The sequence below is a fragment of the Balearica regulorum genome, chromosome 4 (assembly GCF_011004875.1).
Source record: "Balearica regulorum gibbericeps isolate bBalReg1 chromosome 4, bBalReg1.pri, whole genome shotgun sequence".
Classification (NCBI taxonomy): Eukaryota; Metazoa; Chordata; class Aves; order Gruiformes; family Gruidae; genus Balearica; species Balearica regulorum.
In genome coordinates this window covers 12,947,870-12,973,167 of record NC_046187.1, presented here as the reverse complement: position 1 = coordinate 12,973,167, position 25,298 = coordinate 12,947,870, and the positions used below count along the sequence as shown (strand labels likewise).

The 25,298-nt window shown below is 46.6% G+C and overlaps 3 protein-coding genes across 9 annotated transcripts in view; all 3 read left to right on the top strand.

Moving 5' to 3' along the window:
• Positions 1-6,901, top strand: part of SETD7 (SET domain containing 7, histone lysine methyltransferase) — a 49,984-nt gene extending 43,083 nt beyond the window's left edge. For 3 of the 5 annotated variants that reach the window (XR_012835208.1, XM_075751177.1, XM_075751178.1), the window contains exon 8: positions 711-6,901. Coding sequence is in view for 4 of the 5 variants with exons in the window: in XM_075751177.1 (XP_075607292.1) it covers positions 711-891 (181 nt within the window). In the remaining variant the exon portion in view is untranslated. Of the gene's footprint in view, positions 1-691 lie in introns of all 5 variants that reach the window. The other 2 variants (XM_075751180.1, XM_075751179.1) reach the window with 2 other exon arrangements.
• The window catches only part of NDUFC1 (NADH:ubiquinone oxidoreductase subunit C1), a 181,054-nt gene that overhangs the window by 90,174 nt on the left and 65,582 nt on the right, over positions 1-25,298 (top strand). The window lies entirely within an intron of this gene.
• On the top strand, positions 7,014-13,609 carry LOC142601667 (uncharacterized). 3 transcript variants are annotated; one of them, XM_075751181.1, is made up of 7 exons: positions 7,014-8,165; positions 8,876-9,126; positions 9,982-10,041; positions 10,726-10,857; positions 11,920-12,066; positions 12,890-12,950; positions 13,139-13,609. In XM_075751181.1, exons 2-7 carry the CDS (start codon positions 8,962-8,964, stop codon positions 13,240-13,242), a joined length of 669 nt encoding a protein of 222 aa, XP_075607296.1. In that variant the 5' UTR covers positions 7,014-8,165; positions 8,876-8,961; the 3' UTR covers positions 13,243-13,609. The 3 variants fall into 3 exon arrangements, with proteins under 3 accessions (XP_075607296.1, XP_075607297.1, XP_075607299.1); XM_075751182.1 differs by having other exon boundaries at positions 7,014-8,183; XM_075751184.1 differs by lacking the exon at positions 11,920-12,066.

The following is a 25,298-nucleotide window of genomic DNA, read 5'->3' as shown; positions in this document are numbered from 1 at the left end:
GCTCTCTAAATCATGGCTTGGCTGGGACTGCACTGTATTTCCCGCACTACAGATGCTTGACCAGCACCATCAAATGTGCTGTCATTTCTGAAACTCAGAAAATAAGCATCTTGCTGTTCTGCAGTTGGTGCAGAGCACTAGGTAACTGTTGATGTATACATATGCTCAATGGTATAAATATTTTCGTACCAATGTGTAAACGAACAGACCTGTGGAGATAGATGTGTAGAAAACAGCTTTCCTTCATTAAATAAGCCAGTTCCCTTTGCTGCACGACCCTGGGAGAAGATGTACAGGAGGAGGTTATGATTATTTGGTAGGTAACCTGTACTGAGGAAATGATGAATGATTTCCCATGCTTTCCAGTCTCTCATAATCTATACTCGTTTTCCTGTCGTGCAGATGTTTACCTCTGCAAGCCCAAGGCATGTGGCAGTGATTGACTTTTATTTATTTATTACAAACAAGCAATGTTGCAGGACTGTTGGAAAATTTCAAGTAATAGAGCTACACAAAGCTGGTTTAATGTATCGATGGTTTTGCCCTTATTACTTAAGTCTTCATAAGACTGACTCAAAGCAATCTACTCATCTGATAAGAGATTATGTGATCTTACTCTGAACCGTGAGTGACTTCTGAAACTGTAAAAGGGCTAACAGAGGCTGTGAATTGACAGCTAAGCCTAGCAAAGGTATTTATTCTTTGTTTAGGTTTGTCCATCCTCGTTTTGGGCCTATCAAGTGTATCCGTACCATCAGGGCTGTGGAGAAGGATGAAGAATTAACGGTGGCTTACGGATACGATCACAACCCCGTTGGGCAAAACGGGCCAGAAGCACCGGAGTGGTACCAGCTGGAACTGAAAGCTTTCCAGGCTGCCCAGCAAAAGTGAAGTGGGAGCTCCTTCTCCATTCAGCAAACTGAAATAGAAACTTGGATCTATGCACTACCTTTATACTGAAAACTGGACAACCAGGGATTGTTCATGCTGTTGCATCATAACTTTGCATTCTGTGTTAAGAGATAAGTTTCTTGCATACTAACTAGGTTTGACTGTGTTACTCATAGCAGATTTAAAATTAGCTAGCGTTGCACCAGTCTTATCTGGAGAAATTATTTAATATTCTATACGAGACGTGATATTCTTTGGTAGCTTCTGCTTTTGCACCATATGCAAAGATGCCAAAAGACTAGACAGAAAACTAAAATGGGTATATCGTTCACTTTTAGTCGGCAGACTTAGTGTTGCTCTCTATCTGCCTAGGCATTATTGTGCAACTGCATTTTGCATATATGCCACTTGTGATGATAACAGTAATATTTTGATATTCTCTAATAGTAGCATAATTTTGCCTTTTTAAACCTTTGATCTGAATCTTGCAATAGAGCAGTTTATTTATTAGCATATAGGAGGCTGGGTTTTAACTCCCCTTTCCTCTTGTCTGAACATTGTTCTTTCTACAAATCCTCTTTTGCAGGAGAAAATCCTTTCTAACTAGTGGAAAGGCTTGTGTGTGTATGTGAGAGTGCTGTGTGTTGGTCTCTGTGGCTCTCTAAATAGTATAGCAACATGTCCAAACCTAATATTTATCTAGCCTTTATGGCTGGCTTATTTTATTTAATTTATGATTATGACACGCAAATGAAGCTGTTCTTTGCATGAAGATTTTCTGAAAGGAGAAAATGGATTTGTTTTTTGAAGGACTTTCAGAAGTACGCGTTCCGGAAGGCAAGCACGTTACGTGCATTAGTGCGCGTGAGTTGGTTTGTGTATTTCACCTGTTAAAGTGGCCACTTCTCAAGGCAAAAATTCTAGCAATGAGGTGCTTGCATCTCACATGAATTCTCTTAAAGGAGGTGTATGTATTTGAGGGCAGGCTGTAGTACTTGGTTAAGGAGAGCTGTAGCTTTTGTATGTATTCAGTTGACAAAGAATTATAGCCTTGTAGCTGTCTTTTAGTAGTACTGGTTTAAGGCACAGTAAATTAATGTAGTATGAGATATCAAAATAAGATTTAAAAAAAAAAGATATGAAAAGATTGTTTTTGAAAGACAAACAATGAATGTAAAAACATCACTCGCTGCTCATATTTAGAAACAGCAGTCAATCCATAGCTTTGTTGCAGCCAACAGTGGGGGCTAGTGAATATTCATGTGCAGCGCTGTGTTCTGGGGTTTTTCAGGGGTAGGGAAATTGTTGTGCATTTTTTTCAGATACTGTACTGGTCTTGCCTAATGCTGTATAAGAGCGAAATAATGTATCATCTCGGTCTGGATACTGGAGCCCTTCTGAGACTCTGATGCTCTCTTTTGGGTTTAGCAGCTTAGGAAAAACTCAAACGCATTTGCAACACTTTCTTTAAATGTTTGTAGTTTAAAAAGAGTTTGTATATATGTAACATAAATGATTTGGAAATCAGACCTACCTTTCTATTGCAACACATTGTGGTTGGTTGCTTGAACAGTTGGAGGTGTCTGGCTGTCTGGGGAGCTAGACACGGCGAATGTGTTGGGTTGGTACCTGCACGTGGAAGGATGAGGTTGCTGTTTTGTGCAGTCTGAGAATCCTTGCTTTGGTACCTGTACAATTAATAAGAACCCCTCTAACTTGGGTCTCTGTTTAGTCCCTGTGACTGATCGCAATCCTTTTCCAGCACCTCACCATTTAAGCTTGCACAAAAGCTACTCTGTGCGTGTGCTGGGGTGGGGGGGGGGTGGGTAGGCTCAGGGCTTTTTGACGCTCTTCCAGCAGCGATTTGAATGTGAGCTTTGACACCACCCATCTCCTCGCGCTGGAGGCTCAGGCCACAGCTCCGCTTCTCGTCCAAGGCAGGTGGCTGGCAGAGGCGACAGCGCGGGGACTCAGCTGAGCACGCAGAGACAGAGCTGAGCCTCGCAGGTGAGGGAGAGTTGTTGAAGGCCAGTTGGCAGCACAGCTTCAGCCAGTGAACCTCAAAAAGAAATATGCATGTCTTGATCTTTCCCTGCCTGCCCACAGGTCATTATTTTAGGTCATTGCTGTTTCAGCCAGTTGCGGAAAGGTGTGCCTCTCTGGTAGGAAGCTGTTGCGTGCATCTTGTGGTTATTCTGCCAGGACCACGAAGTTTGCAAAGTCGAGGGTTGCGTTTAAGCGCAGGGAAGAGGAGAGGGAAGATACGTGACTGAACCCTGCTGTGAATGGATGGTAACTCCTTCCACAGTCTTGGTAACCTGCTTTGGACCGCTTGCCTCTTTGTGACTGCTAGAGAATTGTGCTAAATATAATCTGATCCTCTAGAGCTCCTTCGGCTTCACTCCTGATCAGTCTCTAGTTCCTCTGCTATCTCCTTTTCATGTGGACTTGCTTATGTTTTAATAGATTTGTCAGTCTTCATATGCCTGATTTTTGAGATAAATACAAGACAGGTGCTCTTTGCGCATCAGGTTTGATGGCGGCATCCTAAAATAGGGAAATTTAGAGGAAAAAAAAAAGTACTGAGGTATCCTCTATGTGTTCTCAGAAGCCATTAATTTGGTGACAGTCAAGCAGATTCTCTTGCTTTTGTAGCCTGGTAGCATGCCACAGCTGTGGCTGTTGTCTCTGTTAGCTCTACTGTCCTTTTCCTCTCTGCTCTGTTAAAATCTATTGGTCCTCCTATAGATCCCTTCTTCAGTGACCAACCTTCTATAAAAGTCATGATTACAAAGCTGCTTTGGCTTGATTCAGGACCAAGCCTTTTAATTCTTCTTTGTTTTCTTTTTCTTTGTGGTCTGTTAGAGTAGAGACCGTTGGGATGGTTTTTACCACTGGGTAGTGAAAAGGGCTCAGGGCTCAGTGTGTCCTTCAGAGGCTTTTGAGAGGTGTGCGTTGGCAACCACAGGTTCAAATACAGGTTAGTAACAGAACTCCAAATAATGCCTTAACTTGGTCAACGTATTGCAGCTCAGCTTCTGGGGCTCACTAGGTAGCGAGACCAGCTTAGCAAAACTAGTTATCAGTAGTAACACAAGACCCGCACCAAAACATGGTTTTAATTTGGAGCAGAAGCAGCAGTCATTCTGCAAAGCAATCCGTTTGAGTCTGTTGAACGCAGCTGACTATTGGTGAATTATGCAATAAGTAAAGAAGCCCCACATCTCAGAGTCCGGCCAAAGACCTGTCCTGTCGCACAGGAAGAAGAGCTGCTGCCTGTCAGCAGAGCCTGGGTGAGCAGCTGGCTCTCGGAGTACCCTTTGTGATTAAGGAATGGCGTAAGAGAACCTGGAATTGCTGCTTTTTTCAGGTACGGATCAGTTCCCAATGTCTGCCTTTGGTCTGCAGGGCTGCACGTGGCTCCTCTGAGATGGGAGGGTTGTTACCTGAGCTCCTGTGTGAGAAGGAGCCTATATCAACCTGTGTTAGAGGCTGCCGATTGTCTCTTTTTAAGAAAAAAAAATAAATCTTAAATGTACCTTCCTGCTACGGCAGCACTGTGTTTTGTCACCAAGAATACAGAAGCTTAGTTTTCTGGAGAAGCAGTTAATCTTGGAGACAGGAGAGCATGAGAAGTTACAGCTGAGAGCTACCTGCTGCTGGGTCACTCCTCTGGATAGAGGGAAGTGGGCTTAGGCCTAGGGGGTGTCTCAAGTTGAGTCTTGTGCTAGAATTTGACTCTCTGGGATCTACTAAAATACCCGATTTTCCTTCACAAATCTGAAAAGGCTTCCCCCCACTTTTTTTTTTTTTGGTAGTAATAAAACCCTTAACCCACATAAATACATGCAAGTCTAAACTGTTGAAAAAGTGAAAGCAAATATGTGGATATGGCTCTTCAGCGATCAGAGTGAGACCTGTGGGAGCTTTTTGACTTTTTCCACAGTTGCAACAATACCTGCTAGGATGGCCCGTGCTTTTTCCCCAATGCAGCTCCTGGGTTTCAAGACCTTTGGGAAGGCCGGTTGCTCAGCCTTGTGAGGCTGCGTGTTTCAGGAACGACTAGGTAGCCTTCTCCTTAGTTCAGCCTTTTCGGATGCAGAGCTTTCGGTGTTGCACGCAGTTGGAAGCGGCTGTGGTTTCTTTCCCAGGGTGTTGTGGTATGTTGCTGGTGTGGAAGCGAGAGCGCCGTCGGGGATTTCTCACCCTCTGCCAGGCACTGGAGGAGCAGCGTAGCCAACGTATCCTGTCTGGTATGAGAAACTGAGAAGTGATGGAAATTGCCGCTTTTCTGTTTCCTTCCCAGTTGGCTACCCTTGTCTTTCAGTCAGAACCCGTGCTCATCACTTTGGTTGTGCCAGGAATACAACGGTGTGGCTTTGGTCCCAGAGACCTCTGTGATTTCTATCCTTTCACTTGATTTGATGGCCTTTTTGGAAAAGGCTACCATTGTGATGAGGTAATGAGTTGTACAGAGCCGGTTATCTGAGGCTTTGTTTCCCTCTGGTATGGCAGAATTGCTGGAGCTGTGGGTGCCTGAGGAATTCACCTCCAAGCGCTTAAAAAAACAAAACAAAACACAATTGCTTTGAAAACAGTGTTGCTGGGGTGCTGCATTAGACGCCTCTTCCTCACTTACACCCTACTGTCATCTGCTGAGAGCATTTGGGTGAGGAATGCAGGTGTGGGAGCAGCTTTACCTGTGGATGTGAGTGGGTTGCACGCTCACCTGCACCCTGGGGAGAACTTGTTCCTTTTGCTTTGTGTACTGGAAACATGAGAACTGTATTTTTTGGACAAAGCATTTCTAAACCGTCTTAAGGGAATTTTTTTTTGAAAAAAAAAAAAAGGTGCAAGATTGAGTGCATGTTTACTTGCCCCAGATCAAAGGTTTTGAACACTAAGGTCACTATCTGTTGAATGGACCCTCCTCTTGGCACTCTTCTGTCTTCAGGCAATTGAAGCTCCTGCCCTCTTTCTCTACCAGTTTTACTGTAACTACTTTTTCTTTTTTTTTTTTTTTTTCCAGGAGAAATATATATACAAAAATTGTAAGCAATTAAATGTTCAAGCCATAAAATCATGAGTGTGGGAAGACCCTCTTCACAAGTTTTAACATATTTGTATGTAAAATGATGTTTGTATGAAATATTTTCATGGTTGAATGAATATTTAAAAAAAAAAGTTCCAGTGAGATCTAAACCAAATTTAAAAGGATGTCTTTTTGTAAGATGCAAGTGTAATTGATTACCAATAAGTAGATAATTTTTTTTTTTTAAGGGGAGATGCAACAAATGATCTTTACAATTACAAATGGTCGTTTCTGCTATTTGGGAAAGTATTTATGCAGCATTACACACTGCTGTCATAAATAATTGCAATAGCAAGGCCAGTCACATCTTCAGGACATACCTCTCAGCTTGTCCCTCCATGATACTGTACAAACGGACCCATCCCTCCTTTCTGCAGATTTCCTCCTAGAAAACTTTTCCTACTGTAACTGTACTGAATTGAACTCTTGAGCTAAGATCTAGACTAAAATCGTGTATTACTTAGCAGTTTCTGCTGGGCCTTCTGCTATTTTAATACTCTTTAGCCCATAATTACTGGGTGTCTCTGTTCTGAAGAACTAAGTGCTAAAGAATAATCCTTGGGGTAAGCTTATATGTGTGTTAACAGTTAACCCCGGAGTATTTAACTTGTATACAGTACTTGATAGGTGTTTTATGACATTTGTACTCAAACTATGAGCCTTACTGAACATCTGTAGGTTTATTCATGACTTTTAAAAAATGGATAATTCTAAGAAAGATGTTTACATGAATGATGATTGCCCTTCCTTTGATGTTATGAATGAGGTTTTTATAGTGTGTTTGGGTGTATGTGCAAGGAAGTAAGAAAAATGTTTCTGGGGAAAAATAGACTTGACAAACATTTGTAATAAGTGAATTTTAAAGATTGCTTTAATTGCGCTATGAAGGCAATGCAGATATTAAAATATTCAACAGAACTGTCTGTTCTCGTTGTGTGTCATGATTTTGGGCATCTTCTGATCTCTCCCCCCTTGCTTGTGTACCGTGTGGTTGCTTTGCAGCCACGTTAGTGCTGATGTACGGGAGCAGGATTTGGTGCACAGTTAACACACTTCTAGGCCAGATTATATTAATAGTGAACGAACAGCAGAACACTCCTGACATCGCTACCTTGGGGGTTTGTTTTTGGTTTTTTCCCCCCTGGCACCTCTGCTGCTTCTGTTACTCACTTCTCTCTTCTCAATGCATGTAACATGGGCTTTAGTTGTGTTGCGGTATGGAAGAATACCCTGCCTGTGTGTGCCAAAGTGCCTTTAACAATTGTGTTTTAAAACTTGTGAATGTGCACTGGTATATTTTTTTTTTTCTCTTGCCGTTGCTGACTCTGAGGCAGTAGGAAGGCATGGCAGCCAGCAGCAGTGGTGCCTTCCAGGCAGGTAACCTACTGCTCTGTCTCCTAATCCGCTGTACGCAGCATCCTGCGGGGTGAGCGGCGAGGAAGGGGGCAGCTGTGTTCCTGGGCTGATGTTAACAATCCTTTGCTCACACCATGCAGGTGCTGCGGGATTATTTAAAGACATGATAGAAATCAATTCATAGGTTAGCTTAACAATGTTTAAAGGGTAGGCATGCTTTAGTACAGTGCTTGGTAGGGCCAGATGCAGCTGGAGGCGCTTGGGGGGTTCTTCTGCTTTCTTTCCTTCCAGGGGTGAGAGGGCACCTCTGTGCCAGAGGTAATATAAGCAGCTGTTCACACCAGTCATTAACAGTATATATCATAGGGTTTCCCCAAGTTAAAGTATGGTGCACATGTGTCATGGGAAGCAGCACTTAAGGCTGCAGCAAAAAAAAAAAAAGGCAAAAGTTCGGTAGACACGGGGTGGCCCTTCCCGTGCCCGGCAGCTCCCGGTGCCCCACGCGAGCGCGGGGGCTGGTGCGGGGCCAGTCGGTGCCGCGGGCTGTGGCGGGGCGGCGGGAGCCTCTGCTGGCCCGAAACCCTGCGCCCGGGGGGAGCCGGAGGGCTCCGGGGGGGGCCGGAAAGCTCCGCAGGGTGCCGGGGCGGGGGCGGCCGCTCCTGGCCGCGGGAGGCGGGCGGAACAGCCGCGTACTCGGCGCGGCTCCTGGCGGCTCTCGGCACGGCAGAGGCTCTCCCAACCTCTTCGGTTCCTTTTCGCACCCCCTCGGAACTGGTTTTTTCCCCCGGAGCCGGAGTTTTCCCGGCCCCTGCCCGGAGCGGCGCCGGTGAGTGCCCCGCCGCAGGTGAGGAGCCAGCGGGGGCTCCAGCCGCAGCCCGGGCGGGCGGGGCCGGCGCGGCGCTTCCTGGATCCCGCCGGGGGCGGGGGGGGAACGGGAGACGGAGCGGGCGGGATCCGGGACGGAGCCCGCGGTCTGTGCCGGGCCGGGCTCCTCGGTGCCTCCCACGGGCGGGGGCCGGGGGCTGCTCGGGGTTTGGCAAAGGGTCGGGTCGCAGGTGCCGGCGGTACCGGCAGCCCCGGACAGCCGGCCCCACCGCTCTGCGGACTGCATCCTGCCCGGGAATTCCGTGTGGGCGGCTTGCCTGGGGTACTGCAAAGGGGATCGGCTGCTTCCCGGCGAGGTACGGAGTTTACCTTCTCAAAGCAACAAAGCCCAAGCAACGCCCGCCCCCCCCCCCGCGCCGTTCTGGGCGGCAGGAGCCCCGAAGGAAGCAGGTTATCGGTGGGGTCCGAAGTGAAGATCACACGTCTCCAAGCAGAAACGTCAGAAGAGGGGTCCCGGGCACTTGCCTAGCGGCAGCGTGAGGGATTTTCTCAAAAGATCGCTCCCCTTTGCTCGCTTTCGCTGCTGCTGATCAGAAGGAGATGAACTCTGTACCCACGGTGAACGTGTGGTCCCGCTGTACCACAGGTCTCCGCGCAACAGCCGGTGCTCGCTGAGTGCTGATGCTCCTGTCCCTTCTGTCTCCTGCCTAGGAAAAGCTGTTCTCCCCTTCGCTGGAGGGCCGCAGCGCTGCTTCCCAGTCTCCATCTGTGGGGATTTATGTGTGAACCAAAGCAGAATGGATCGCTATCGATATTTTATCTTTAATCAGAGGAACATGGTCGTGCTGGGTCTGTTCCAGATAGCCTTCAGCACGGTGTGCGTCGTCAGTGGGTTCGTAGATGGCGTTTTCAGAACAGAGTCTCAGCTGGGCAAAACCAGAGCTCCAGTGTGGGCTGGGATGGTAAAGTTGCATTATATTTTCTATGCTTTGTTTTGTGTTGTGGGTTTTTTTTCCCACTGCTACCTACTAGTACTCAGCTCAGGGGTGGGAGGGAGGCCAGGACTTGTTGCCGGCTTTTCCCTGCTTTCCTGCTTTGAACCCAGATAACAAAAGTTTCCTTATTGTGGTATAGGCAGGAGAATGCAAGCAGGCTGCCCTCTGAAGGAGCTAAATAAAATGCATTTCAGCTGGATAATGTGGAAAATGGGGCATAGTGGCAATTGACAGGGATTTTTGCAGAAGCACAGCGACCACAGAGAGGCCACCAAAGATTAGGAAGGGAACGCTTCATCCTCACATCAGGTAGATGGACATCTGGGTGACGATCTGTGTCCCACAGCACAGTGCCACTAATTCTCTGTATTGCAATGAGTCTCTGGCGTTCAGTACCCTGATGCTGCTGTTTGTACCCTGGTGAGCCGCACCGCGAGGGCGTTGTACCGAAGTGCTCGCTCTCTTCCATCCAGGGGCTGCCCATCTCCTTTCAGTAATAACTGCAAACTGCATAAGGACTTGGGAAAGCAATGCGCATTTTCAGCACTTTAATCAGAGTTATTTAATCATTTTATTATTTAGTCAGAGCCGTAAAGCCACTCGGAGGATTGCTGCCATGGGGGTAGCGAGTGGGCAAGATGCGTTTCACACAGTGTCCTGCCCCCAGGAGATGCTGCAGAGGAAAACAGAAGAAATCAGCAATTCTCTTTCCATTTCTGAGCCAAGCCTTGAAAAACGAGGGCTTTTCATCTGCTCTGTAGTAGTTTATCTTCCGAATCTGATACTTGCCTCCCAGTCACCAACTCCTTTTGTGCTCTGCAGGTGATGGGACTCCCAGGCGTCCTGGCTTTGTTTTCCTCTCAGAGGAAGAATCCGGTTCTCGTAAGCCTGGGGGGGGGGGGGGGGGGAATTGTGTGTGTACGGGGTGGGGGCAAAATGTTGTCGGGGCAATGGAAAACGGTTTTGATAAGGAATGAGCTGGCTGGTCCTTCTGCAGGACTGAGAGCTTATTTTCTTGAGTTATCTTCATAAAAGCTGCTACATTCCTAAGCAAAAGGAGGAAGCAGCGTTACCTCGCTTTCTGCTGCAGCAGACGAGCGCTGGCTCTAATAACAAGCAAAAATCTGTAAAAACACTTGCTCTCGGATGAATTTCTTTTGGTGTTCCTTCCCATTACTAAGAATTGTGTACACTGCAATAGGAAACAAGTTAGTTGACTTGCATTTCCTAGGCAGGTCTCTCCAGCCATGTAACCTCCAAGGCGGGATGTTGTTTATAAATAAGAGATCTCTAAGAACAAAGTCTTTGGGTCCACCTAGCACCTGTGGTTAAGGTTTGGGACTCAGCTGTAGCTCAGAAATTCGATATCATGGAAACCTTTACTGCCCTGTGTTTGGCTTCCAAGTGACTGTTGCTACTGGGTACTTTTTAGCGTTAGGGGACATCAAAGGCTAATATCTGCAGTGCTGCTTAGTATGCTTTGTCTGCATTAGTTGCAGTGATTTGTCAGAGGATAGTTTTAACTCCTGCTCCCCTTCTTTTTCCTCCTTTAATTTCTCTGTCTAGGTGAATGTGCTGATAGCTGCTTCCATAACCTCTTGTGTTGCCATCCTCATCGTAATAGTTTATAGCTCCCTCACACTGAGCTACGGTGAAGAGGAGGACCTGAGTTCTGCCCCAGTCCATGTTATCCATACAGTAAGTATCGATATCATGCTTTTACTGGGGAACGTGACTGTCTTAAGCTGCAGATGTTACTAGGCATGACTTGGAAATACAACCAGACTTACAGGGTGCTTAAATTAGAGCTTGAAGTGGTGCCTGCAGCAGAGCACTTTTTTAAAAAAACAAAGTGTATAAGTGTACAGTTAAGTATCAAGCTAGGTACTGAAAACCACAAAGCCCACGCAGGGCTAGACAGACATTTTGTAGTTAGTTCCTGCCTTCGGCTGCTGCTGTAGCACGGCTGGTACGTGTGAGCTAACGCCCAGCTCACCTGGATGACCGTCGGAGAAGCAGCTGCTCGAGCGCAGCAGCTCGTCCCCAGAGGCATACCCAACAGGTCTGGGGCTGCTGCTGCTGAGCGCAGCAGGGTTTGGGTTGTTCCAGGGAGAAATCATGGTGCTGCCAGGGGTAGGTGCTGGCTGTATCCCTGGCCTGGTCTGAGACAGCAATTGTTAAGCTCGAAGCTTTTCCAGTGTGCGCCTCAGGTGACAAAGTTACAGCAGTTACAGGTCAGCTGGTTAAAACTGGGTACTATTTCAAGTGTATCCTCCACTGCAACGCTGAAAAGAAGGAATGAGTTAGCCCTTTTGTACCCCAAACCTGGTAAAAGCGATGGCTCCCTGTGGGGATGAAGACGTTCCAGGTAGATGAAGCTGTTTATTAGTTGATTGCAGGACAGATCAAAATGTCGGGCTGCTAAGGTGCAGCATAGCAAGAAGACGTTTCTCATATTCAGCGTGAAGAGGAGCAGCCACTCCTTGGGTTTCTACTCATTGTTAAAGCTATTTCCAAACCTGCCGCTGTTGCATAGCGTCTTACATTTAATCAGAAGCCTTTTTTTACTGCTTGCTCTTTTCCCATTTGAGGTTCACACTTGGCTTGCTCTTCAGAGCACAGGAAGAAAAGCCTTAAATAACACTGACTGAATCAATCGCCTACGACGCAATCGCGCCATTCTTGCAGTCATTAGAATATCTTTTTGTGGAGAACTTCGCTTTTTCAATGTGGTTTTAACATTTCCTTCTCTGCTTGCAGAAGTTCGTACTTAATAAAGTAGTCAAGGGCGCTAACGTAGCCATGCTAGCCGCATCTATCGGCAGCGCTTTTGTTGTGCTGGCGATGGCTTATTTGGGATGTCGGAGTCTTCCACGCTGCTCGTGCTACGATAGCGTAACTGGGATGGTGAGTGAGGAGCCCAGGGCACCCAGTTATTTGTACTGAGTGTGGGTGGGAGGGGAAAAAACTGGGGAGAAGATGTGCTTTTCTCCTATAAACCTAACTGCAGCTCTGCCCCAGTCACCCCAGGGCTAATTCTAAGATATTAAGTGGATGTTAAAGGGTTTTGTACTTTTCCTTCTACTACCTCCCTTTTATTTACAGTCTTGTGTAAGACCTAGCATACGTTATCTCCGTTTTCCAAACCAATAGCGCTGAAGCTACTGTGGTCCCGTTTCCTATGAACTCCTGCTCCCCTCAAAACCTGGTCCTTCTTCTCTCACCCTTAAACCAGCGATTGCTCCTGGTACAGCATTTCAAAGACTTACTGGTGCTTACACACCAAGATGCCTTATCCCTAGAACTACAAATTCAATAATAAAAATATCCCCTGTACCATGTGTGAAGGGGGGGGGGGGGAGGGACACACAACACACCACATTTTACTGCCAATTTGTGAGGACTCTGCCTCGAGCGATGAGGCACACATTGCGTGTCTCTGCTAAGTGAGCTCGGTAAATACCAACTACTTCTCTACTAGAGTAATTCTGATGCTGTATTAAAGCACGTACAGCCAACCATCTCATTTGGTAAGGAATGAAAGGGTCTACGTTACAAGGCAGCCGTTCTTGACTAAAGATACCAAGTGCGTAATGTGAGGCTGCTTTAACCTTTCAAATTAAAACTTGTTAGGAGGAGGGGACTACACAGACTTTTTAAATGAGTTCAAGTATATCTTCGTGAACCAACTCACAGATGAGTGTTTTTGATAGTGTTGTTTCATTCATAGGAATGGTTGCAACCTAGTGAGGACCAAAATCAGGCTGTGGAAATGGTTTGCGCTGTGCAAAGTGAGTAACTCTTTCCCTCCATGTATTTGGATATTCACCAGGGACGTGGAAGGAACGTGCTGAATGAGCTTTACATCTCAGGCCAAAATCCTGATGATAACCAAAATACTCTGAGGCAAAAGGAACTCAGGATTTTGTGCAAGTGTCTACACCAGGTTTAATGGTTTCCTCTTTCCTTCCCCACACAGGCCCCGGGGGCAGAATTTTTAACTTCCCAGATCACTTTCCAGCCCAGGATTTAGATGCAGAGGAAGATGCATCCAAACCTCCACCATATATCAGAATGGCTTGAAAAAGTGGTGGAACATTTTAAAGCTACTAGCCTAAAGATGTGGCGAGACAGATGTAAGAAGTTCTTAATCTTTAAAGGTGGTTATGCACTTTTCCTCAGCCTTTTGAAAAACACAGAAAGCAAAAACTATCGCATGCCCAACGTTCAGCAGAGATGACAGTGCAAAGGGGAAGATCTGCAGATGGTTTTGGACATTCAGACTTTGTATAGTTAAAATACCTCATTGCCTCTGGAAAGCATGAGCATTTTTTCCTCCAGCTTTTATACTTAAATCATGTTTTATTCCACTCGAATTCATCATGCAATTTGTCTAGCAGCGCTAGCCTTAGGCATTAAAATATTAAATACAATTAATTTTTAAAAGAAACTGGTTGTGGAGTATTTCCCCCCACCAACTGCTATCTCGATTTCTCCCCCTCACCCAATGAATTACCTGGATGAGATAACAGTGGGTGAAGGATAATGAAGGACCCACTTCATTCTCGAGTTTCAGAGTGCTTTTCCTTTTCTTCTCGGCAGGCATGGGGACAGGTGAAGTTTATGATACAAAGCCTTGCCAATGGCATTCAGGTACCTCTGTCAACATGTGGATTCTGTGGGGTGTACTTGTGTCGGTAGAATTAGTTTTAGTGCTGAAGTGTAATGCTAGAGTGTGGTAGGAACTGGAGCTGCAGTAGCTCCTCTTACAGAGTAACTGAGATACTCTGAATTCAGTTCAGGCTCTTCTATTTCGACTTTGGAGACCGAAAGTTTAAAAAAAATGCTTATTTGGGGGCCCATTCTGCTAAAATTCATTACAGATCTAGACCAAGGTCCTCTGCCAGAGATTCTCCAGAGGACCTCTTGGTCTAGATCTGTAATGGTTCTCTAGAGGTCCTCTTGGTCCTCTAGACCAAGGAACTGCAGTTTCCAGTCAGCTTCCATCATCTCCCGAGGTGCATAAAATTCCCGTATGTGCTTTATGATTCACTTTCAGGTAGGCTTAGAGGTGCCCGTCGAGCGAATGTCTTGCCTGCAGGCCTTAGGCATGAAGTGGTAGGTTACTTATCCCACCGTGTAAACGAACACAGCACATTCATTTGAACAGGCCTTGGAAAATAAGTTCCCATCTTGAGAAAGTGCTGTGAGTAGTAGGATAAGTCATGCCCACCATGAGGCATGTAACTCCAGGAATGATCTCAGATAAGATTTATCTTATTGCAGCATATGAGGCGCCTTTCCCGTTCCCAAGGGAAGAGGGAATTAAATTGTTCCTGATAATTTTTTTTTTTTCCCCTAGAGACTATCTTTTTCATAACACTGGTAAAGGGACTCCAACACCTAAGTGAAGCCCTTCGCCCGATGAAAGCATGGTACAGACAAAATGCCAGGCAGTCCTCTGAGTTCATGCTTTATCGCACATGCGCTTAAAATGCCCGTGGTTCCAAAACAGCTTGCCACAGCTACATCATCAAAAATTAGCATTACGGTATGGAATTAATGCTGGCGTATGCAAGTTACCAAATCTTGTCCCACTTCATAGTCTCTTGGGGTTAGTGCGGTGCAGAGATGTACAGTTAGTTTCTATTAAATTATTTGTAAAATTCCTAGGGCTAATCATCTTCACATGTTGAAGACTTTATATTTGAAGATGTTTTACACCTTTTGTTGTAATATCGAACAGAAAAGTACCCTAAGCTGCATATTGAGGAAGTCCTGGTGGACTCTGGTACCCCTTTGTACATGAGGTGCTTTCCAGGTGTCTCCGTTACTGACTTTAACCACTATTAGTGGCTGGGATTATAAAGAAAGGTATTCCGATCAAGAGAGCAGCTCCAACCACCGGCCCCGCTCCGCAGCCCTCCTCCTCTGGTCACACGTGGCTTCTTCGGCTGGGGGAACTGCCCCCATCCCTCGGCGCTCGGGCCAGCAGCTTAACTCAGGGCTTCGGGCCCTACGCTGGCACCTGGAATTTTGACTGCGCACCCCAGGAGCCAAATTCTTTCTGGCTTTGGTTCTAAATACCTTCACGCATTTGGCTACGCCAACCGAAACACGGTTGGTGTCCTTGTGGATGTCCATTTGAATATATCAGTGTTTGAATTATTATATTAAAGCAGTTTGAATTAGTATATTAAAGTAATTCAAACATTGTAATTCAAAAAGTGATGCTGTGCCTTTTTTCTCTGGTATAGTGCCTGTCGGCAAGCATCAAAGCACCGAGCGTGCCTACTCTCCCATCCTCAGATGCTTCTGGCATAACTCCAAACAGTCTGTGATGAAATGTTGGGGTTTTTTTCTCCTTGATTAACATGAACTGCTGTTCTCCTACAATAAAAGAAAGTAAGACTCCCTGAGAGGTTATTGCTAATAGCTAACAGCAGTGTGGCTTTGATTCTCCTTTAGTCTAAAACAGATTTTTGCCTTTGAAAGGAGAAACTTGCTAGAAGTAGTTTGTTGCTAGAATGCACTGCTCAGCCACTGCGTCGTCTCTGGGTGGAAGTTACGGTCCCATCCAGAACTACTGTTCTGTACCCAGTCATCACAGTACGAGATGGTGCACACCGAGTATAGGTCAACAGCGTTTGACTGCTGGGTGAACAGAGCGATTAGCTTTTATTGCAAATGTGCAGAGAATACACGTCACTAGTCCTTGTTCGAATGCGGGGCTGTTTCCATCGGCTCAGAAGGTAACTCCGGAGATGAGGGTGTGAAACCTGCAGCTGTCCTGCAGGACAACACACCCGCAAGCACAGCTGATGCAGGTCAGGTCCTTCTGGCAGAGCTCCGAGCCACAAGCCGAGCACCCAGCCCGTTCCTCCTGGCCAGCTTTGAAAGCGTTTGATCGGCGGCATTTAGCGGCAAGCAGCCCTCTGCCAGTGGGGCAGGTACTCCTTTGGCTCTGAAAGAGCCTTTAACAGCAGATACTGAAGTACGAGTGTGTAAAAGAGACGTACGCTCCGTGCTACTTCTAAATAAAAATGTACGTAATTGCTTCAGCAGGAGCTGTAAAGCCCGTGGGGGCTGTATTCCTTTTTACAGTCCTGCCAGCGGTGCGATCACAGCGTTGCTCTCACAATACCAGCACCTCAGATCACGTACAGACACACAATTTCAACAGTTATTTCTACAAAAGGGGAGTTTCTAGAAACAGAAACAGCTGCAATATGGAAATTGGTGGAAACTGAATATCAGTTTAATACCACTCCCTCTAATGGGTTAGCATTGCAGAAAACATATTCCTGCTTGCAGTTTCCAGTGCTATATTTAGTAGCCCTTTCCACACGCTGGTTACGATGCCTTCCCAGAGCCTGCCCCTGTCTCATGGTTTGCTTTCGCTGCTGGAAGTCAGATGGATTTTTATTTATTATGCAAACACACCTCCAGGAGAAACGGCCTCGTCATCTGTTCCCCACAGGCTTTTCCTTGTTGGCAAGACCCCCGGAACCGAGGCGACTTCCCTGTTCCTTCCCGGCCCCTCAAGATTTCCCCTTTGGGGTGTGCAAAGGCCCGTGGCTGCTGGAGAGAGACGCGCTTACCCACGACGGGGCGGCAGCTTGTGTCGAGGCGTGGGCGTAGCGGCGGGTACACCTCAGCACAGTGCCGGCAGAATAACGCAAGCAAAGCTGGAGGTGGGGGGAAAAAAAATAAAAAAAAATAGAAATTCCAGCTTCCACCTGAGCCCAGAGCTTGTTCTGCACCGGAACACCCTGCACACGTGGGTGCTGCACCTTAGTCACACGCACCATATGCTTCACCGCTAAGGGGTGGAAATAACTTGGCATTTTGAAGAGGAATGAGAGACACGAATGTGCCTCAGATCTCCTTGAGGCCAAACATCCAGCTCTTTTCTTGGGTGCATTAGAAATTGCCGCTCTCACCGGGGCAGCCCGCGGGCCGGACATCAGCCCCTGGCTTTTGACAGGGGTTACCTACCCCGGTTACGTGGTCCCGCGCTACAAAATTACACGGACACCGAGCACTTTGTGTGTAACGCTGACCTTGTGTTAGCGTTATCTGTATTAGTTAAAGACAAGACCTTGACATCCAAAAAGTGGCTTTTCTATCTTGAGTAAGCGTAGCCAAATGTTACGCTCTTCCCTGCCGCACAGAACGAGGCGCAGAAAATCCCGGGCTATAAAAGCGATGGCTGCCAGCCTCTCCGTTAGCAGTGCAGCGTCAACGGCAGGTCAGAGCTAATCGCAGCTTGATCAGGGAAGCTGGTTCTGTGAGTTAATGTTCAACTAAGGGCAAAGTATTTTTCTGAAGCCGTTTCCCCCCACCCCCCCCTACCCCAGAAAGGGCTAGAAGGTGTTGGGGGAAGAGGGGAAGAGGAGGGGGGTCTTCCTCACAGTGAGGATCAGAGAACCATTTCAGGTACATTTTTGACAACTAGCTTGTGTGGGAATTTTTGGTTTTGGTGGTGGTTTTTTTTTTGGTAACTTCACTGCCAGTCTTGTAATGCAACATTTATATCACGCTCCCTGACAGGAACATTTTGCTTTTTTTCTCAGCCTCAGTGAGTAATACGAATGGCTTCAGGCTGCTGTGGCATGCACTGGACACTGTTTCCAGCAACATGCGGGTTTAATCTCATCGCCCGTGGCCCCGAGGGCAGTTTGCAAGCTCCAGATACGTACGGTTGGTGCAGTTCCTCCCCTGTGCTGCCGGGCTGCTCACGGTCAGGGCAGTGGAAAGCAGTCAGCTTTGCAGGGCATAAATCTCTTTCCCCTTTGTTAGCAAAAGGCACTGAGAAGCCAGGGGTAAAAAAAAAAAAAAAAAAAAAAAAATCACAGCTCTGTGTGCGCCGTAGCCCTGCCTGTTCTAGCATGAAGTACTTAAAAAATGTAAAAGTCAAACTTTACTATAGGTAGATGAACTGGCCTAAAATATTTCCTGGCATGGGAATGACTCCAGGAATACATAGTGCTTGCTCATTAAAGAAAATACATAAGCCATTTACTACACAAGGGTACTAGTTTATAGCAGAAGAATTATCTGGCTTGAGAAAGCACAAGTTTCTCCCCAAAGCTTTGCTCGGTCTCAGAGGCTCTGGTACAGCGGTTTCTTGCGTCAGCCTCCCTGGCTGGCTGCTGCTTTTTCATCCAGCAACCTGCGGTACCTGCAACCGGGCTGCTGGGAACGGGCAGGCAGAGCCTGGAAAGAGCTGGGAAAGGCCAGGAGCAGTAGTAATCAAGCAAAACACAGATATGTTCTGAAACCAGAAATGGGTACTGGCCTGCAGCTGAAAGGAGGAAGATTTTTCTTTTTGTTATAGTCAGCAGAAAACACACCTAACGTAACCAGAGCACGGCATACACTTTTTGGAGTCGGGCTGTGTGATTTCTTAATCCTTATGGGTCCCTTCCTACTTGGGATTTTTCTATGCTTCTCCAGCACTAACAGTGTATAAGTATGGGGAAAAGCCCTTGGATTTAACCCCAGCTTGAGGAGGGAAAGCCCATCAAAGCAATCAGCATTCCCCAGCAGCTTTTCTGCAAAGGTGTCCTGCTCCTCTTCAGGTCAAGCTAACTGAAACTGAACCTACATAGTGTCACTTGCACTTTTTCAGCTGTTGCAGTCATGGTTTTTGGGGTTTTTTTTGTTTTTTTTTTTTTTTTTTAGTTACAGCTTCATTACTACTAGAAACATGTGTTCTCTTTAATTGACATGACATTTATATGTCGTCTTAATTTAAAAAAAAATTACTTCACTTTATATATCTTGTTTCATCTTCTGACTTCCATCCACTATGTTTTAAAATACACTGATCACATTTTTTTTAAAAAAATCAATATTAGTCACTGTATATATATAGTGTTTATACTGAAACAGTACATGCAAATATTGCCTTACCCCCCCAAATGAGACTGATTTAGGATTAGCTGGTGTTCTCATTTGCTAAGAAGTTCTTTGCCCTAACCGTATCTCATAGGAGTAACTTCTGTGTTGCTTGCTTTGCCTGGGGCCGGCAGCCTAGCACCCCTGTTTGACCCAAGTCTTTGCTGCCTCAGACAGCCCTTTGCCCACGAGGCCCGAGAGCTGGTGCCTTAAAGCAGCCGCCAGCGCTGAACTCCCACGTGTCATGTAGCACGCTGTCACCTCACTGCCGTAGCAAAAAGTTGTCATTCTGTACAACTCCACCCTGCACAGCGGTGCAGTACAACGCCAAAGTGAACACGCTTATCATGACACCCCCCCCCCAAATATATCTGTGAATATATATATATTTTTTGGTCATCATTTTATGTATATGTAAAACACATACCTTATGTATATTTAAATATCATCATCTATCCCCATGCATAAAAATGAAATATAAGTATTTAATGAAAGCTGAAACTTTTGAAACGAGTTATTTCGCTTCAGATCCAACTGGAGAAAAGCACAACCGCTGCAAGCTGAGGAGCCCATCGCAGGGACTGCCAGCGTTGTGCTTTTTACCAGCAGCACCACGGTGACTCAGATGTTGGCCTGGTATTGAAGTTAGTACTTTGTGGTAGTAATGAGGATGAATAATCACATACAGGAACTTGAAAACTCCCTCTGATTAGCACATGTTTTTTTATCTGCAGCTGAATCTTTAGTTGCTGAAGCCAGGAGCCCTTCATTGCCTCTGATTTATGAGTGGGTTAAAAATAGCTTGAAGTAAATGGAAAAGCTGTTGCATGTATTTTAGGGTCAGTTTAATCTTTTTCTCATTGTGTGCCCTTCCTGGAACAAGCAAAGCACTGGGCAGCAGAGGACTGCAAAGAACAAGAAGAATAGCAGCACCTCAACACCCCTGAGCAGTTTGTGGGGGTGAGGGGCGTGGGGGTGACCAGGCTTTCACATAAGAGCGCCCAAGAACGTCAAAACGTACCTCCACGTTTCTGCAGGGCGCCCAAAGCCGAGCCTGCCTGCCCCAGTGTCGGGAAGGACGTCAGCCTTGCCAGGAGAGGCACGGGCAGGTCAGGCAGGGCTGAGGGGTGTCCCCTGGGTGGCCAGGGGCTAGAGAGCATGGCTGGCCAGGCTTTACTAGCCCAAACCTGAGAAAATAAACAAATTAAAAAAAAAAATAAATCCAAATGTTTAGGAATGAGTGTAAGGGCAGGGTGAGCACATACCACGCGTTCCCTTATTCCACCACCAACTACTTGTCGCTTGGAGCCCCCCTCCCACCCATTTAGTCCCAGGCAAAAATAAATTCTTTTCCATTAACGTGTATAGGTTTTTTTCTTAAAACTTCAGAAAATCCTATCAGTCCCATGGCCAGGACTTCCAGTTTAACTGTGGTGCATAAAAGACAACACAATTTCGCTCGAACTTGTCTTCTGCCAGCTTCGCTCCGTAGCACTAAGCTTTGATTCTGGGGTTTTGGTTTGTTTTGGTTTTTTGGGTTTTTTTTTTTTTCCCTTGATGAAGGCTGAAGATGAGGGTTTAAAGCACATTCAGCAGCCTGCACATTACCAACATCCCGATGCGAGCCTGCTGCCGCGCAAGGCCGGGGGGGGGGGGGATAAGAGAGGTGAAGGAAAGCCTCCCCAGCTCCAGGGGGGGTCTGCACACAACCTGACAACCGAGGCCCAGGCCGCTTGGCCACGGGACAGGAAAAATGGTCTTTGAACACAGCCTCTGCTCTACAACGCATGATTCAGATGCGCAGTATGATGTTTTTAACACTGAATAACTAAAAATAGTCATTAAGAGGGAGTTTACAATATTGCTTCACAACAGTCTTTTTTCAAAGGGGCAATGCAAACAGTAAAAAATAAAAATAAAAAAGGAAGTACTGAGCTAAGATCATGGTCTTGTGACTTTTCATATGCTCACATTCACACTAGTGGTCTCTTCCTTTTTTATGTAATACCTCTGTGTGTGTGTGCGCGTGCGTGCGTGCGCGCACACGTGTATATGAAAAATACAGGCTGTAATCGGTAGGCCCCACGTTATTGTGATTGTTACCATTGTGATTTTTTTGCATGCTTATGGCTGTATCTGTGCGACACCTCTCTGTTTTTTTTCAGAGCTTTGGTGGCATCTGAAACAAAGTCCATTTAAAATGAGCTTATAAGCTGTTAGAAAGACAATGCTTATCCTTTTTTAAAATTTGACATGCAGGATACCTCCTACTGAAAAATATTAGTACGAGTAGAAAGAACCCCCCACCACCACCCTTTTCCAAAATGAAGCATCTGACTACCTATGTAGTACTGCTTTTGCTCCCCGACACAGAGACAGGGCTGCTGCTTTTGGCTTGTGCTGCCAGCTCTTTGCAGTGCTCTAAAGAAAGTTTCTTGGTTTAAACCAGGACCTGACATGAATTGACTGTACAGAAAGATGGATTGTGATGGGCAGATAAAAGGGGACAGAGGCCCCTTGAGCTCTTCAGTGCTGTCAGGTATCCCTGCTTTGCCTTGATCCTCTGGGAGCAGGTAACTACCTGGAGATTCTGGTGGGGTTTTTGTTGTTGTTGGTTTTAAATGTGTAAGTGTGTTGGTTTTGTGTGGCAAGGTTTTGGTAGCGGGGGGGCTACAGGGGTGGCTTCTGTGAGAAGCTGCTAGAAGCTTCCCCTGTGTCTGATAGAGCCAATGCCAGCCGGCTCCAAGACGGACCTGCCGCTGGCCAAGGCCAAGCCAATCAGCGCCTCTGTGATAACATATTTAAGAAAGAAAAAAAAACAGAGAGCGCTTTTGCAGCCAGAGAGAGGAGTGAGAAGATGTAAGAACATCTGCAGACACCAAGGTCAGTGCAGAAGGAGGGGCAGGAGGTGCTCCAGGCGCTGGAGCAGAGATCCCCCTGCAGCCCGTGGTGAAGGCCATGGTGAAGCAGGCTGTCCCCCTGCAGCCCATGGAGGGAGGATGAGGGGGTGTAGAGATTCCACCTGCAGCCTGTGGAGGACCCCCACGCCGGAGCAGGTGGAGACACCTGAAGGAGGCTGTGGCCTGTGGGAAGCCCACGCTGGAGCAAGCTCCTGGCAGGACCTGTGGATCCGTGGAGAGAGGAGCCCACACCAGAGCAGGTTTGCTGGCAGGACTTGTGACCCCGTGGGGGACCCACGCTGGAGCAGTCTGCTCCTGAAGGTCTGCACCCCGTGGGAGAGACTCGTGTTGGAGCAGTTCGTGAAGGACTGTAGCCTGTGGGAGAGACTCACGTTGGAGCAGTTCGTGAAGGACTGTCTCCCGTGAGAGGGACCCCACGCTGGAGCGGGGGAACAATGAGTCCTCCCCCTGAGGATGAAGAAGCGGCAGAAACACCGTGTGAGGAACTGACCGTAACCCCCACTCCCCGTCCCCCTGTGCCGCTGGGGGGGGGCGGAGGTTGAAGCCGGGAGTGAAGTTGAGCCCGGGAAGATGGGAGGGGTGGGGGGAGGTGTTTTTAAGATTTGGTTTTATTTCTCATTCCTCTACTCTGTTTTGCTTAGTAATAAATAAGATGAATTCCCTAAGTTCGGTCTGTTTTGCTCGTGATGATAATTAGAGAATGATCTCTCCCTGTCCTTATCTCGACCTGTAAGTTTTTTTTTCATTGTACCTTTTCTCCCCTGTCTAATGAAAGAGGGGAGTGATAGAGCGGCTCTGGTGGGCACCTGGCCCTCAGCCAGGGTCAACCCACCACAGTAGGCAAAGTCTGTTTTTGAAATCCATCTCTTACTGGCAACACAGACTGTGAGACCCAAGTGCACCCTACAGGTTTCAAAAGAAGATGCAAGCAGAGAGGAATCCAAAACATGCACCCCCCTCCCCTTTTTTTGTTTGTTTTTGTTTTAAGATGGCCAATTTATTCCCAAGCCAATCTTATAATTAATTTTGGGGAAAAGGGAACAGGCTCTTTCTTTTTGAATGTTTGATACTGGCAATGCAAGCTCTCATACAGCTGAAGGTAAAAAGTGACTTGCAGGTTCTGCTACCCAAAAAAACCCCCAATAACAACAAAAAGGGGGGGAGGAGTGCGGCACATTTATCAAATGCCGTGTGCCTGTCTGCTGGGTCGCTTGCTGAGCCGAGGGCAGGCGAAGCTGCTGTCGCTGCTGTAGCTGGAGGCACCCAACGGCCTTTTCCACCAAGGCGAGCGCAGCCCAAGCCTGGACCCCTTCTGCTGACATCAAGACACAGTCACACAGCGTGCGCGCTACTCAGCCTGCTTGTCCTGAGATGCTATATCTGACACGCTCGCTCTTAGGTGCAACTACAGGCGGCATCTCTGATCGATGATCACCGCTGCACCTCGGTCCCCAGCCCTCAGTGACGTTACAGCAATTCCAGGTTGTTTTCCAGGAGGACAGGGAGAGGATTATGGCTTTCTTGAAATGATCGTTGGTATTGCTGGGAAATTTGCTTTTTGTTCTTCTGAAATGATTAGCTAAGTAATCCATTATTCAAGATTCTCATTAACCAGAGGTGATTCAGCAAAGGCAGAAAACAATACATGTAGATAATACCTGCACGGAGCAGGATTATGCACCTCAGCGAGCGTCCCTGGATGGGTAGCAGCTTTTACACGCCTGCCTCTGGGCTCTGGAAATATCTTCCTGGCCTACAAGGAGCTGCCTTCAGCAAGTGCTTCAATAGGTGTCAGTCTCGGTGGTGCTGATTGTGCAGCTGGGAGGCCGTACAGAGCCCAGCGAGTCCCGGCACGTCACTGGAAACCAGCAGCGATTCTTTCCCTCTCAATGTCGCTTCACAGCCCTTGCTGATGATGCCGTTCAGCCGGATGAATGAGAGGCCTCCTCCGGGCATCCAGTGTCAGCAGAGGGGAAAAAAAATAAAACCAAACCAACCCTCAAACTCAAACCAGCATTTTTTGGTGAGTCCTAGAATAATGCCAATTTCTAATGTTATCTACAGCTTTAGAGTTAAGATTACAGGCTGGGTTTGTGCTGATTTGCATACAAAGCCAGACTGCCATTCTAAAAGTAACATTACTATTATTTTAAAATGACACATGGCTCTACTTTTTATCTGGGAATCGACATGGTATGAAACATCAGTCAATGGCCTTGAAAACAAGACTCTCAAAAAAAAAACCAACCCAAACCCCCAAAAACCCAACATTAAAAAAAAAAAAAAAGCATTAGAATGATATATTCTGGTGGAAGTGAAAATATTCACCAAGAGGGGAGAAGGAATATGACTTCCAATGAATTTTTATAAAAGAAGCAAGTTAGTAGATGATCCGTCAGGGAAAATGTTAGTGCAGGGTTACAATTTAAAGACAACAATTGTGCTGTGTCATACAGGATGAATCGGGTAACAAGAGTCTATGACCAGCTGCAAAATAGAGAAGCTGCCTTCCCAGCGCATGATGTTACGGCACACAAAGACAAAACCAGCAATTTCTGGTCCAAGAGTGATCCAAGCCACAGGCAAGCATTACACTGAGCAGTTTTGTCTCTATGCAAAGCTGCAGTGTTTGAGGGAAAACGGTTACTGGTGGTTTTCCTGCCGCCCCATTTTGCTGATTCCAGGTGGGAAAGCCCCTGTGAGTCACAGGTGAAGGTGGTGAAGGTCCAAGAGGCAGGGCTGCCTCTACCTTAACTCTTGATTGGGCTCCCACCTTACTCCCTTCCATCAGACAGAGCTTAACTAATTTTTAGATCATTAAGCCATATTTTAGCAATGAAATAAGATTAAAGTAAAAGATGCTACTGTCATTAGGGGCCCTCATCTATTGTCACTACATCTGGAAAGCTGTCTTTTAAAATTATTGGTTTATAAAGCTGGGAAAAAATTACAAGGGTGGAGCTATTTCATCTTTCAAATTCTTTAATAGCTATGTGCTTTAGACCCTGTATTGGATTAGCAATTTTTGCTTTGGAGACATTACAGTACACATAAAACCCCCATGTATTTTGATGCTTCTTAGCTATAGTGTCATGATGAAGACATGAGACACAAAAAAACAGCCCAAGAAAACCCTAATGTGCAGCAAATCTCTGCATGTATACCAGGGCACACACAGAGTTTGTATGTTGGCCTAGGTTGAAAGTCACTTCCTTCCTAAGCAGTTTGATGAAATAGCTAGTGTCAGTCAAGGACAAGGGCTCACAACTGCATCACACTGTTGGTAGCCTACCAGGGTCGCTCCTGGTCATTCTC